Genomic DNA, 15,892 nt, shown 5'->3' with positions numbered 1-15,892 from the left:
TATACATATATACATATATGTATACATATACATATACATATATATATACATATATATGTACATATATATAGTTTAATTGAATTAACCGAAAACGCGCGTGACTACATGTACGTAATACGATTACGGCTTCAGCGAATGAGTTCGACTAATGCTATTTTGTTAATTATAGATGTGCCAGGGAAACCGGGAAAGTATTTAATTGACCGGATGTGTACAGGGAAGGGAACGCTGAGGTTGGGCTTTTCGATTTGTTTAGCTTCTTAACCGCGTAAATAAATTCAGAATATTTCCGATAAAACGCACAGAATGTTTGAAGTGTGAGCACCCGCTACATAATATCCTGCGCCATTTACAGTCAGGGCAAACTAACTGCAATTAACAGGCATTTAATAATCATTAACGTAATCACGAGAATTTACTCGTTACAGCTTGAATTACATTAATTAGATACATGTATACAGATAGAGAGGGAGTGGGTAGAGCGCGAACAACAATATTGTTTTGTGCATAATTTTTCGCTTGTACTACAATAGATTTGCATTATATTTCGAGGCGTGTAAACTCTCTCTATTTTGAGTCATTACCATAATAATTATTGTAATACAATCCATGCAAAGTCTATAAAGAGCCATCGCGGGATGTTGTGCGTGAAAATATGACTGTGCATATATCTATGCAACAGTACTCACATTTTACATGTGAGTTTTTTAATTGAAATTTTAATTCTATCAATTCATATAGGATGCTAGTTTTGCATCACATATACGAACGACCCCGAATACCCCCCTAACTAATTTTAAAATATTTCGAAAAAATACTCCTCAGCCAGGAGTCGAACCTGGAATCTCCGGCTCCTATATGAATTGATAGAATTAAAATTTCAATTAAAAAACTCACATGTAAAATGTGAGTACTGTTGCATAGATATATGCACAGTCATATTTTCACGCACAACATCCCGCGATGGCTCTTTATAGACTTTACATTATATTAACTTTAAAATTGATTACAGAGCCTGAGATTATTCTCAATTATTCACTTTAAACAATCCATGCAATTTGCAATATATTTGAAATTTTATATAATATGCATAAACATAAATACTATTATATTTACATTTTACGTGCATATACACACATGTGAATGTATATACATACACAGATATTACATATTTCGCACGATGTATTATTTTGCCATTTATTTCGCAGATGACGAATGCTCTTTCTCAATCCTACGTTTACGTACAGCATGTGCCACAACTTGTGGAGAAAGATATACTTTATCTGCAAGAAATAAGCATGTACGCCCCTCTCCGATATCTTCATTCGCATTTCTCGAAGCATTTCCTTCGATGAATAAAGGAAAAAGCATTTGCTCTGCAGTTTTTTTTTTATTTTTTTCATACGATCCAACATCTTCATTCACGTTTCTCCGAAACATTTTATTTGATAAATAAAAAACCAGACGCACTGCTCTTCATTTTATTTCGCGCCATTTTATCCATCACTTTATTACCGCTTTATAGTTTATCGCTTTTTACGAGACATTGGCGACAGTGGATAATTGCATAACGCGCGGTCGCACGATGAAGAGAAAAAGACGCTCACTGGGTTTCACAGTGTAATTGTAATTCTTTAAAAAAACTAATATTACTTGCAAAAGCAAATAAATTCAAATATAACAGCAAACGTGAGCTTATGTTACATGTAAAAACTTGTTTTACTGATGTATATTTTTTAAATATTTTAAAACGACATCATTTTTTTAATTAAAAATAGAATCTACGTCACTTTATATAATTCATTTAAATCAAACGTATTCTCCCAACAATAAAATTCGTAAACGCATCTAGGTATATTTTGCAGACGTGGTTTCACGACGACCGTAACAGTCTTATACCTTTCTGAAAAATCACTTTTCGGATTTGGATCTCTGTCCGTGAGTTACGACAACGAATGTTGTCGTTGCATAACGACGCAACTCGCATCGCTTGCGCGTTTCCGGGTCTCGCGCGCGAGGCTCCCGGAGCGTCGTTTCCGGAGTAACGAGCCATTACTCCCGGTCAGATTGAGGTTGAAGTTGTAGTATGTTTTTTCGATAATTACCAGCGCCATATCGCTGGTTTCCCGCCCCGCGCGTCGCCTCGTCTCTCTCGTACGACATACGAGGCGAACGTCCACCGCTAATATTAAATCAGGCGACGAAAAAGTTGGCCGTTACTCCTGATATCGAGCGTCCAATTATCGCCGACGCTAAATCAGTTCGAAGCGTTGTTTCCACCCGCGAAGAGAGACCCCTATTAAAAGTTAATGCATTTGTCACACGAACCGCGCGTCGCGACACACATACATAGCGCCCCCGCTGCTTGTTAGGTTTTTAATGGATTTATGATTGAGAACGTTCTCTCTAAAAAAAAAAAAAAAAAAAAAACATCCTCGGCTGCCCGCGAAGAGGGAAACGAGCGTCGCAAATGAATACGGTTAATCTCGTTGCGTCCCTTCATCACGAAGCGGCGAGAGAGACGCGCGGAAGAATATAGAGGAGAATGAGAGATGCTCAGCTTGCACTTCATCAGCCGGTCTTTCTTTTAATAAGCACATCGAGCTTTGTGGTGGATTCTCTGCTCCGGTTCTCTTTTCCCGTCTCACCTCTTTCTCTCCTTCTTATTTCCTTCTTTCTTCTTTTTTCCCTCGTCAAAACGCGCTTCTAATCTCTCTACATTTATCACCGCCCACTGTAGCTTAAGCGGCAATTTTGTAGCACGCTATGCATGTGCTTGCTTTAGCCGTCCTCTCCGGGCAATCCCCTTAATGTGTACTTTTTCTCACTGTCATAATTGAGGAGCCGTCTCGCGGTAGAAGAGGAGACCGTGATACTATCCCCGGGAATGTTCTTCCCTCATAAATTCCACCCTTACGCTTCGCGGCAAGTGCTCGCCTTTTGTACCACGACGCGCCTCGTGTTACGATATTAAAAAAAAAAAAAATTTTCACGATTTTTCATACGCCCCCGCTTAACTTCGTAGTTCACCACCAATGCGAAGCTACCAACCTCCGGATTTTCGGGCTAATTCCCTTCCGGACAATCGTGATTTTTATCACCAGCGATATCTATTTCGATCAGCTTATGTACCTCGCGCCATTTACAATATTAACGGACCGAAATGGACCGCGCTCAGACAGTCATAAGTTCTATTTTTATATCTCCTCGAGGATCGAGAGGAAATGTATATCGATGGCAGAAATAACGGTTATTTCGATCACCTTATATCAATAAGAAGCAAAAATAACAAGCAAAGAAAATAAGAAACAAATAGAATTTTATCAGAAATTTCATTCAGCCAGTAGTATGATAACACAATACGCACGACCATTTTTTTTTCAAAGGCGCGTAATATAATACGCGTGAGATGAGTTTTTCTAACGCGCGACTTTCATTGAAACATTTCTCTCTTACTTGCTTTCGCAGTACTGCTTATTCAAAGAGCTCTCTCGAGGAAAGATTGCGCGTTGTAAGCGATATATAATTTACGACAGAAAGAGGGAAAAGGATATATTTCACCGCGACGACTACTTAACATTGCATGGCATTGTCCAGAAAATACGCCCGTGCCGCCGAAGAAATAGAACAAGTCCGATATCACCCGAGTGAAATGCGCGCGCTTGTTCTTTCTCTTTTTCTCTGAAGAATTTTCGACTGAAAACAATCTTTCAGCGCTGGTTGGCGCGCGGCCGCCTCGTCCGAATTGAAAGTATATAAGTATCTCGTAATACTTTGGCAGTTTCTCTCTTAAAAGTAACTTTTAATATGCCGGAAGGACAGCTAATTATATTACCTTTATCTCTTCTCTCTCTCTCTCTCTCTCTCTCTCTCTCTCGGGCCTTATTTGACATATCGTCCTCGTAGCGATGACGTTTAACTCCCGTTAAACAAATTTCCGATTTGTCAGACTTCGTGCAGTAAAATTTTCATTACGACATAAGATGCGCGACCTACTTCACCCTACACTCCGAGATAGCATATTCTCCGATAGCTTATTGTAGACATTACCCCTTACACGATTACACTATCTTTTTATAGAGATGGCTCTCTTTTATGGTACAGTTTGTTCTTCTATCTATTCTCTCCCTTCAAAATTTCCAATATCAGATTCAGAATTTCCGATAAAATACGAACAGAATCCGATTATCAGACCGATGTAAGTTCTATCGTACGATGTATATTTGATTTCCTTTCTGATTAATATAACAAGCGGTTAACTGTGTTATTAAAAGAGCGTACGAAGTATGTACAGAAGTAGTTTTTTTTTTTTTTTTTTGTTATCTTCGAGTTTTATCTCTGGAAACATCAATCGCAAAAATCGATGTATTCTCCCGAGATTGTAAAGCTCAAATAGTACGACAACGGCTTATTCGTAGACAATTAGCGAAATAGCAAAGCACGCGCGGGCGCACGAGCCATGTACGACCGCATCTTGTTCGATCTCCTCGACGCGCTTTCGTTCTCCTCCTCGTTGTCGTTGTGTCGTGCTTTTTCCTCATTCCCTCGTCTTTGACATAACGATCGGCACTTCAGTCTCGAGCTCTCTTTTTCCCGCTCGTCAGCCGGTCGAGCACCAAAAAGGAGGACGTTTTGACCAAGGCGCTTTATCGAGAAGCGAGCTGCCCGATCGACAATATCTCGACAATTCACCCTTGAGCGGAATGCTGCCGATTCTGACCGTCCTCCTCCTTCTTCTCCTCCTTCTCCTCTTCACCGCCGCTTCCTCTTACTTCCTCCACCATCTCTCGTCCTCCCGTTCTTTCGCTTACACGTCTCCGTCTCTCTTTCTTCACTCACTCGTTCTTCATATTTCTCCTAGGTTTTATTTTTCTCCGGAAGAAGAGCCGGCATCTCGTGGCTGTGGAGGTGGCCTCCGTGTATTCGCGCCTCCCACTTTTCCGGCGCGACGGTCCGCATGTATCAAAGGTACATAATAAATTGAATATTATATCCAACGACGCGAACGAGGGGGTGAGAGAGAGAAAGAGAGAGATAAGGAGAGAGAGTAAGCACGAAGAGAGCAAGAAGAGAGGTGGCGGGAAAGAAGAAAAGCGACACCGGTATAGTCCTGCGGGCCTGCGCCATGCGATTCGAGCGCGTCCCGTCACGGCGAGAACGCGTCCCGACGCCGCTCTCTCGACTCGCTTCGACGACGCGGCCAGCTCGGCGCAGTCAGTACACGCGTCCCGACGTCCGGGGGATGCGCCCGTTGACGGAGGTGTAGTTTTGCCGCGCGAGAGATCCGTCGAGATCGTGCGGGCAATAATCTGCCGGAAAAACGCGTGAAAGCAACGCGAGTCCAGTCGGAAGAAAAAGAAAACAAAAGAAGAGACAAGTGCGCGAAAAAGCAAAAAATTTCGCGCGTACAACGCGCTGTATCGTATATTGTTTTTTTTCAGTAATGATACAATTGATTCGCGACGTAAAAATCTGTCGATAAGATTGTTCAATGTTTTCTTTTTTTTTTTTTATATAAATATAGTGAAGTAAGTTTTTAAATTACGTTTTCACCGTCAAAACGGTGAAGCCATGTTCGGGGATCCGGATCGTTTCGGCACGAACAGAGTGAGCCTGACGTTTAGATAACGATTTACTCCCGGCGTGTGCGAGTGATCGCTGCGATCTCGACAATACACTGTGTACATTTTTGTGTAAGACAGAAAGTTAAAAGAACGAGGAAGAAAGAGAGGAAGAGTTATGCTCCGCGTTAGCTCCTTGCCGAGTGCAATATAGAAGTGCAGTTGCATTCTTTTTACGTGATGTATGTAAGTTGTCTCCGTGCGGAACATGGCAGCTGGGATTCCAAATAAAAATCGGTCGGGGACGCGAGCACGCGTAAAACCGGCGTTACTGCGACGTTAACGTAAACGATATTATTAAAAGGACATTTTTTGAGCATTTTACGCAAGGTGTGAGTTATTGCGCTATATTTCATGTTATGCGTGGGTGTTGTAACTTAGATATCGTTCTCTTTTTTTTCGCTCTGCCATTACGAGACCCGCATGCCGAGCGTGTTTCTCGTACGACATACACCGAGAGAAAAGGCAGAGAGAGAAAGAAAAAGAGAAAGAGAAAAAGAAAAAGAGAGAGAGAGCTTGTGAGAGAGATAAAGATGTGCTTATACGCGATGCTTTTTACGAGATAGAGTCTACAGGCAAATATATTTGACAGCGCTGCTAATGACAGCGAATTTATTACTTCGCGAATATAAACCACATACAAATATAATATAATTATATAATAAAATTCTATACGTTTTTTTTCAAAAATAATAATTTCTAATATTAGTGTAGTAATGCATGCGCATTAGTGCAATAACAATTTTGATATAATAATAAAAATAAACAAACAATATTAACAAACAACAATATAAACAATATTAATGTTAACAAAATAATGCTCGGTGACCGATAATATTATTACAAGAAAAACTGATATATTTTTTGCTCTCTCTCTCTCTCTCTCTCTCTCTCTCCATGTTAAAAGATATTAAATATTCGTGCTCCTTTATAATTTTAAAATATCTCATAATGAAATACCTCGAAAACTATTTCGCAATTAAAATATTCCGTTAAATTATGAAATAAACATTCGTAATTATTAAAGGAAGTTTTCCTATCGATTCCCACGGAAGGGTAAATATCATCGGAACTTGTCCCATATAATTCGTCTGTAATCCGGAAGTTCGTGACGCTTTGTGTACACCACTTTAATTGAGAAAAAAAACCCTTTCAACTATCGATAACGCGCATTGTGCACGAAGGCATCACTGAACTTCGCATACTTTACGCGAACATTAAAAATGTACTCGTTATCATATCTCGTCAACCGTTTGCAACGGTTTGGTCTTCCTTTAGATAAAAATAAAAGAAAATCAGGAAAAACGTACAGTCGATTGAAATGTGTATAACATCGCTCGTTAAACAATATACCAACTCTTGCATTTCTATAATTGCGTGCAAAAGACACGTTTGTGTTAGATACAAAGCCACGATATAAATACACACTTTCCGGAGTAACTAGCATTTTAAATACAGCTTTTTAACTAGCTTTTAACTAGCATTTTAAATACAGCTATTAAATTCATATGTATTTCATATGGAAATTTCAATTTTCGTTGCTTTTACGTTGCTCTCTCTAAATATCACCGCGATTATATACGAACTCACCGTCGCGAAACGCTTAGAGCAATTCTATTCAAAGCAACGAAACGATGTTTATGCACGATTCGCCTCTGATACCCTCGAATTAATCCGTTTCGCGCACACAATGCCGCTCGCTCACAAAGCAGACATATGTCCGTCTGCGATATTATATCGCTGGAATTATTCTTCGCATTATGAAAGAGAGATGGCAAGAGAGAGAGAGAAAGAGAAAGAGGAATAAGAGAGACGAGCGTTTCGGCGCGACGCGATAGCCGGAATAAATCATTCAGAGTGATATAACGTCGCCGATGAAGAAGAGATCGCGGGAATCTCGAGGTACGAGAGGGAAGAGGAGCGAAATCAAATCTGCCGCGGAGTGTATTATCATAAGAAAAAAGATTATTGAGAAAACTGGCGTCGAGATAGAGTTTCCCGGTATATAAATTGATCGGTCGCGCGTCCGAGCGGGGAGTTTTTCCGCAACGTCGTTTTCGAACGCGATTAACTCAATCGGGTCCGGACGCGATTTTCGGTCCAGGCACGACGATCGATTTATCGAGCGGAGAGATCGACGAGGCAACTCGACGACGAAGGGAAACGGCTATTAGAAAAACGACGGGATAAGCCCCGCTCGACTAGACCAGTAAATTTTTTTGGTTTTTGTTTATCACTTTTTATATTTTCTATTCGGATTCGGCGCGAGATAGTGATCGGCGCAGCTTTGGGTTATCGTCTACCTCGTATTTTACATGCGCGATCTCATTCACGTCGTACTTTGCAACGACCTTTGCGCATTAAACTGACAAATGTTCTGTACATACATATGGGATTATCGTGGAAAACGACACAGTGATCGCGTGAGTAAGAGTGTAAGTCGTGGGATAATGTCAGAGGTTAAAATTTTCAATCGACAGAATATATATCGGCGCACGGAGCAAGGTAAAATATAATCATTAAAAAAACAAACTTTTTTGTTTGTTTTTTTAAATTATTATATTTTACCTCTTGTCGAAAATAATATGAGCGGATTTAAAAATTCATTCACACATTATGAGATTACAATTTCACGTGAATTTTTTTCATAAAGCGCACCTGGTTTTGGATATTAATGTGTGAACAGTTCAATTATGCGCAATTTAAAAATAAAATCTATCAATTAGCTTTAAAAAATTAATTGAGATGAGAGTTATTAGAAACGGAAAGAGATTGGAAAAAAGTGGAGAAAATAAGGCAAAAATATGACGTCAAATACATATTGCTGTTCTCCCAAATTTTCAACGAAAACGATCGTACATATTCACGCACATTTTCCGCCAATTCGCGAACGGTTCCGTCATTTCATTTAATCGCAAATTGCATTTTTTATTTCGGGGCAGCGTTTTCCATATCTATTTATAAAACTAACAACATCTGCCGTCGCGTATCGCAATATGACGGTCAGCCAGCGGCGCGGCTTCAATTTGGAAGTTTTTCAACGTGTTGAATAAAAGACTTAAGAGGAACGTATGTACCGAGAGTGAGAGAGAGAGCTTCTCGCTTATGCTAATTTCTTTTTTTTTTTTTTTTTCGGAAAATTCAGAAATTTTCAACAGCGAATACGAGAGCAGGAAACTTTCACGGTCATTATTCCAAAGCGCGCGAAGTGAATTTACGTTCGCCGAAGGAAAATTTGGTCGAGTATAAATCTCCGGGCAACTCCGTGTTTCTCGTTTAGCGTTTCTCGGGATTTTAGCATTTTCGCTGGAAAACGCGCGGCGGTTTCTATCGCGTTAAGCGCAGCATAAGTCCGATTGGGAATTGCCAGATCGGCGGTGTAACATTTGCTCGGCTTCGACTTCCTGTGGCGATTGTTTGCGGGCAAACATCCGGACCGCGCGCGCGCGAGCGGGATAAACGCGCCTAAGAGAGCGGAGAATGGAATTTTACTTGTACAGCACGCGCACAGACAGCGAAGCCTGGATCGCCTCCGTAAGGTTTGTTGATATTGCCAATCTGTTCGCGGCTTCCGATAATGGCGAAAATCAGATTTATAGGCATAGCGAGGCTTTTAGTTCGCACCTTATAGAAAATTACCTCTGTGGTCGGAGGCGGCTGCGGCGATGTCGGATATTGCAACGTCAAAAATAAACGTACGGACGAGAGAAAAGAAGAGACGAGAGGGAACGAAAAGGATGGAAAACTGGATTAAATGGCATAAAAGATGCCGGTAATGCAGCGAGTAATGATCAGTCTGGATAATAAATTCAATAAAGGTATATGAGAATAATAAGCCCGATCGAAAGGAGAACACGAGGCAAATGCGGAAGGGCAGACAGGGAAAATGTTTTTAAAGAGAGAGAGAGAGAGAGAGAGAAAAGAGAAGAGGGAACCAATCCGCGGAAATTGCAGCAGCGGAAATAGAGCGAGAATTAAACTCCGTGGCGCGGATTAAAATATTTTCACGCGGCGATAATTGAAGAATAAAAGATTTTCGCCGCGCTCGAATAAATCAAGCTCTCTGTTCGGCGCGCGCGCGTCCCGCCATTCCGGATTTCTCTCTTTCTCTTTCTCTCGTATCTCTTATCAAATCGATGAGATGCCGCGAAGATATATGTGCGGTTCTTAGATGGAACACCGAGATGCTCTGTCCGTACCGCCGTCGAATTCATAAAATATAAGAGGAAAGAATGAAAAACAGATGTCTGCGACGCGTTTCCCGGAAAGACGTCTGATCTCATCGCGTGAGAACGATCGCGATCGATATACGTCACGATGATTTTTACTTTTACGTGCCAGCGCGGAAGACTAAGGAGAGGAAGAAGAATAAAAGCGCGCGGAAAGAAGTAAAATTTTCTAGCCGAATGATTTTTTTTTTTTTTTTTTTTTTTTGACACACAGATAACCAAACGTCGGAGAGGTTCTCGCACCCGGCCGGGTAGCTAAACTCGAGCTCAACAGCTTTTGGTCCCGGCAGTTTTTCCGTCGACTTCTATCAGATAAAATTGCAGGAGCAGAAGCTGCTTCTAAAGATCTCCGAAAAGTAAAAGAACCTCCGGGGGGAAGTACCGGTACGCGGAAAGTTAGGCCGAAATTAAGAGCCGGAGAAAAAAACGACGACGCGGTGGCGCGGCGTTGAAAATACCCGACGGACGATATTTGAAAATGAGAGTACTTCCGCGTGCGTGATGATGTATAAAAAAAGTAGTCGGCGGGAATATAATATGACGGACATTTCTCCACTTGACCCCTCTGTCTCTCGAAAATCACGACGCCTTTCGTCGGGGAATCCGTTCACTTCGTACCGACGTCGCTCGGGCCATCGATCACACGTTAAGCGAGATGGGACAAAGAGCCTATAATCTGACATCGAGACGTGCGAGGAGGTGGGACTGATGAAGAGAGTGAGGAAAAAAAAGAAACAGAAAAAAAAGAGCCATTCGGGAACGACGCGAGCGCGGAGGGTTAATGAGACTCGGAGACCGAGAGAGGAGACAACGAAGGGTTTTCATTTAGTCCTGTCGTAAATAAGAACGAGCAGTTATTCGCAATGTTATAAGCGGCTAAGTGAAAAAGAGAGCAGGGTTAAATTTCGCCTTTCGTACGCGCGGACTGAAATTCCCGTCGCTAAACAGTCGAAATGATTATTTACGTGAGAGCGTTAGGGATAATTGTCCCGCACGTGTATCGTCCCGAAGGACGACGCGACGAGAGACTCGGAGAATTCAAGATGTACGATCCAAGTCCGACAAAACACTTTGGCGGTCGATGTTTCTCGGGCACGTACATTACACAGAATTGCCGTGAAACTTAGTGGCGTTTATACGTCGCTTGACAAATGTATCGATCGAGAATGGAGACAAGAAGAAGCGTCAAAAAAAGAACTAAACGAAACACGAAGAAAAGAGAGAGAACACACACACACACACACACACAGAGAAAAAGAGATAGTAACGTGAACGAAGAAAGTTTTCGCACACACGTTAACCGGTTCGTTCTTTGCCTTTGGTGGTTCAAGAGTAGCACGAGGGTGGTCTCACCCCCGGACAGCTTCGTTTTCTCGCGATAGGCACGGTCGATTAAGTGAGTCGTTCGTCTCTCTTCGTTTTCAGTTTATTGTTTTTGTTTATACGCGTTCTCTGTATTTTTGCTATTTTTTTAGTTTTTTTATTTTCACGCGTGACTTTTTGAAAAATAAAATATTATAAATGTTGTAAATAATAAAAACTAAAATGTAAACAGAGATGCAGTGCAATAGCGTAAAACACACACAGTCTATTGATAACAATCAGATTTTTAGAATCAATTTTTTCAGATATCATTGACAGTAAAAATCTTAATTTTCTTGTGTTCCGCGCCACAAAATTGATATTTTGCGTAGAAATTAATTTTGCAACACGAAAAATATTTGTTTTTAGATTTTTATAAACCGCAACGTGGAAAAATATTTTTGCGTGCCGCATTTTTACTATCAACAATAGTTTTGAAAGTATTTACATAACTCGCTATGTTCATTTGCGCGCGCGCGATAAAAGTGATTTTACACGTCCTTAATATATTCAAGATTCCCACATATGTGTTTCCAAGAGAAATATATTATGTAAATTATAAATAATTTTTGTTCGTTTTAAAAAATGCACATCTTAAAATATACACAAACTCTTTATATATAATCAGACATTATTTGTTATAGTCTATATATAAATTCTTCCAAATATATTTACTCATGTGTTGAGAATAATCAGCAAACATTTAGAATGTGAGTTATTATTGTTATTCAGCTTTTAGTTTGTTTTAATCTGACATAATGAATTAATGAATAAATTAATGAATTACTTCAGGTTTAGAATAAAAAAAAACGTGCAAAAATTAGTATTATAAAAAATTACAGTCACAAAATCCTGAAAAATCACGGTGACAATTATTATTCGCAAATCGGATCCCCAACAAGAAACAATAAGCGTCATTCTTGCACGAAATTTTCTCTCGTACAGTAAAACGAAAAAATCTAAAACACGCGAAGAGAGAAAACTGAGAGGAGACAGAGTAATACAGGAGTCTGTTATTATCGCTCAGCTGTTCTTTCGCTCTTTCAGAATGAGGGTGGCACGGCTATTACTGTGCTGCGTACTTCTCGAAGACTACAGCACCAATCTCGGCGGAACGGCAATTACCAGTGACGCCATGCGCCAGGACGGCCCCTCGTCCGCGACGAATCCGACGCTATCAGGTACATACTCATCTGCATATTGCGCCGGAGGGCCGGGTTTTCCTATTTCCACGCTCCTTATTCCGTCCGCGCGACGAAATCGCGCAGACGGAAATTCCTGTCGACGTTAATGTCACATGCCGGGGAATGCGCGCGAACAAATATTTCATGTTACTGTTGGAAAAATGAAGGACACTTGCCCATCCGTTCTCACTCGTTCTTTTACTCTGATCTTTCACACAGACTTTTTCTAATAAATATTGGCGAACGTCCGGAGAAACTCACCCCGTGAGAATAATCTTCGGTCCGACACACATTTGGCGGAGTTCGCACAAGATTATCCCCGAGTGATATAACGTATAAGTTACGACTTCAAACGTAAATACACAAATTTCGTTTCCCGCGCGCGTGCTTTGCGCGTAAATTAAAATTTATTTACATATACGTAAACACAAAAAGAGATAATACGCAGTAAGTACATATCCATCATCTCGATTTTAATTTCATTCGTCACAAAACAGTATCGTTTTGACAAGAAAATTTAATTTAGTTTAATAAAAAAAAAGAAGATATTAAACTAAACCATTTTTAATTTAATATATTAATGTGTTCTCGTTCCCACGGATAATATTGTAGCACGAAATAACTTTGTAGCACATTTCGATAAAGCTTTTTGTGACAAAAATTATCCACGTTACTTTATATACGAGCGGTTTTTCAATTATAAAACAATTAAGTTATAAATTATTAAATAATTCATCTACAATTGTGCTATTGTTAAACTTAAAAAAAAATATATATATACATATAAAGGTAACCCTTCCGCAACATTCACCCCGAGTTGTAATCTTGTTTTACTTTTTTTTTTTTGGTTTTGAGTCATTAACTCAAATTCCGGTAAATACTTGGAATCTCTGCACCGAGGTGGTTTTTCAATTATTTGATAAGATCGCGCGTGTTTCACTCGCGTCGATAATCGAAACGCATTTGACCGGCAATAACCAGACAGATTTCTTTGCTTTGCGCGCCGAGTCGTAAATAAACGCCATTGCATCACGTATTTCCTGCACCGCATGAGGGTGCGATATCTACTGCGCGACGTTTGAAGGGCTTCCCCGCGGAGCGCGTCTAAAGCTTTGTGGAAAATCTGAATAATGCATTGTGAAATATTATCTATACGTGGCGGGATTTATACGGTGTTGCGTCGGCGATACGTTGTCTGCCTTTATCACGTCGCCCGATAATGTTTGGCGAAGGATGAGGAGAAAAATTTCCCTGCGCAAATCTCTTCTCCCGATCCGACACGCGAGACCTGTCTGTATATATGGCGTTCTCTCGCAATCTCTTACGGAAAGATAATTTAATTCTCATCGCGATATAAACAACTGTAACCAACAGTATACACAACACACTTATCAAATCCCTCATGTTTCTCCCGTTGATGAGCTCTCTCTTCCTCTTTTTCTCTCTCTCTCTCTCTCTGTCTCTTCTCGCGAGCGAAGGAGATTTTGACAAAATTTCATCATCGCGCGTTTCACCAATTCAAGCGGAAGTGCGTTATCTTTTGTACGACGATAATTTGAAACGCATTCACGGCGCTTCTCTCCTGTTTTCGGCTAATAAAATAAGCAGAATTTGCGAATTCCTCAAAAGCCCCATTGTCATTTTACTTTGGCCCTCTTGAATAATTTCTCTGAATGCCATAATAACCACCGCAAACTCGAATACCCCGAATTTAATGTATAAATATACGACCAACGTCGCGGTGGTTTGTGTAAAGCTACCGAAACAAAGAGTGTGTAATATCGCTATGTCGACGAACGAGCGCAGGGAGTTTGCCGCACTCAATGCATGCGGATTTCATTGCCGTTTATTTTTGCGGATTGTTCAGAAGTCGCGGCGGCTTACACGCCCGTCGGATCATCTTCATTTTTTTCTCCCCTTTCGACGGCGGCTTCTCCAGTCGAGAGACTCGCATTATCACCGCCCGCGATATTTTATGAAGCTAATCGTCAGTGCATTCACAGATACGCGACCGGGAAATCTACGCGTGTCGAAGCGAGTGTGCGATATTCATTCGTTTTTTTGCTTTTTTGTTTTGTTTTGTTTTGTTTTTTTTTTTTTGTTTTTATTCAATCGCGTCGACATTGTGTGAGACGGAGATAGCAAAAGCAGTAGCGTTTTATTTCGCGCAAAAATATAACCTAACCGATATCTACGCGGATGTGATTTAACAGAAAAATGATACATTACAGTGATATGTAATTTATACAAATATCCACCGTCAATCAATGTATCTATTATGCATTTTATAACAGATACATTATTTGTTTACATACACATAAACATATGCTAGTTGACCAAAATTAAATGTCCAAAAGCCTTACAAAATTATCAACTCTCCTCGATTTTATTTAATTCGACATAACATTTTCGGATCACAATTATTTTTAACTTTCTCGTGAAGCCGCGTGTATTTTCTAGTTCGGCAACGCCGAAACGCAAAATCGTCCGAGCGGTAAAGAGAAGAACAGTAAAGAGAGAAAACTACACGAAAGTTTATCCGCTGGTGCGCTCACAAGACAAGAGAGGGTAAACGAAAAGCGGGAGAAGAATGGAGCGGAGAGTGTTCTCGTTGGCGGCGGATCGTCGTCGTCGTCGTCGTCGTTGCCGCGTCCGAAGTTGAAGTGGTTCTAGCCGGCTCGGCATTGCGACTGGGTCCATGCCGGTTAGTTCGCCAAGTTTTTCCTTTGAGGATGAAAGATATTAATTAAACTGTCACAGACACGGCAGCGCGCGCGCAGAACCCCTGCTTCTAACTTTATTTCGCCACTTACAAGTTTACCACTTAGGCGCTAACACGAACGAAGGAACGAACGAACGAACGAACGAATGAACGAACGAACGAACGAACGAATGAACGAACGGACGAATGGACGGGCGAGCAGGTGAGCGACTGACTACAAGTCATTTTTTTTACGACTTCAAACGTATGATATTTATGCGCACGATTGCCGGCGGACGGAATCACGCGAGAAAGTGACTCGCGCATGCAAAACAATTGGCCAATTGTACACGCAGACGTGCTGAAACTTGCAGCACGACAGACAAGGTGTTTATACGTTTTTCAGCTTTCTTCGGATTTTGTTTCTTTTCATTTTGTTTTTGATCGCGTACATATGCCCTCGAACGATGTTTTACACGGAAAAAAAAATAGTTTCTGTAACAGCTAATTATGGTTTGCTGAAATTGAATTTGCTGCTATAGCTATGCAATTTGCTATTACTTAAAAACAGTTTGCTGCTGTTCCTAAATATGTCGATGTAGTAGCAAAATATGCATATCTGTTACAGTCATATTATTTAGTAAAATGAAATTATCTGTCATTGCTATCTAATATAGCAACAAAAGAGACAATTTTCTTTGTTACAGCTATTATACTATGCTGAAACTCTATTGGCTATTATATTAGCTATTACATAAAAAAAGTTAGGTGACCTAGCTATCTTTTATTATACGC

General features: G+C 40.5%; 1 protein-coding gene across 1 annotated transcript in view; it reads left to right on the top strand.

The window, feature by feature from the left end:
• Window positions 1-5,228: 5,228 nt before the first annotated feature.
• LOC109859966 (lachesin-like) overlaps window positions 5,229-15,892 on the top strand; it is a 62,478-nt gene continuing 51,814 nt past the window's right edge. Inside the window, exons 1-2 of the mRNA XM_020438733.1 lie at window positions 5,229-5,951; window positions 12,260-12,393. Of these exons, the coding sequence (XP_020294322.1) occupies window positions 12,261-12,393 (133 nt within the window). The 5' untranslated portion in view covers window positions 5,229-5,951; window position 12,260. The remainder of the gene's footprint in view (window positions 5,952-12,259; window positions 12,394-15,892) is intronic.

The sequence above is a fragment of the Pseudomyrmex gracilis genome, unplaced genomic scaffold (assembly GCF_002006095.1).
Source record: "Pseudomyrmex gracilis isolate BER0280 unplaced genomic scaffold, ASM200609v1 scaffold_309, whole genome shotgun sequence".
NCBI lineage: Eukaryota > Metazoa > Arthropoda > Insecta > Hymenoptera > Formicidae > Pseudomyrmex > Pseudomyrmex gracilis.
Note: the sequence above shows the minus strand (reverse complement) of the source record. Positions and strands in the feature narration are given on the sequence as shown.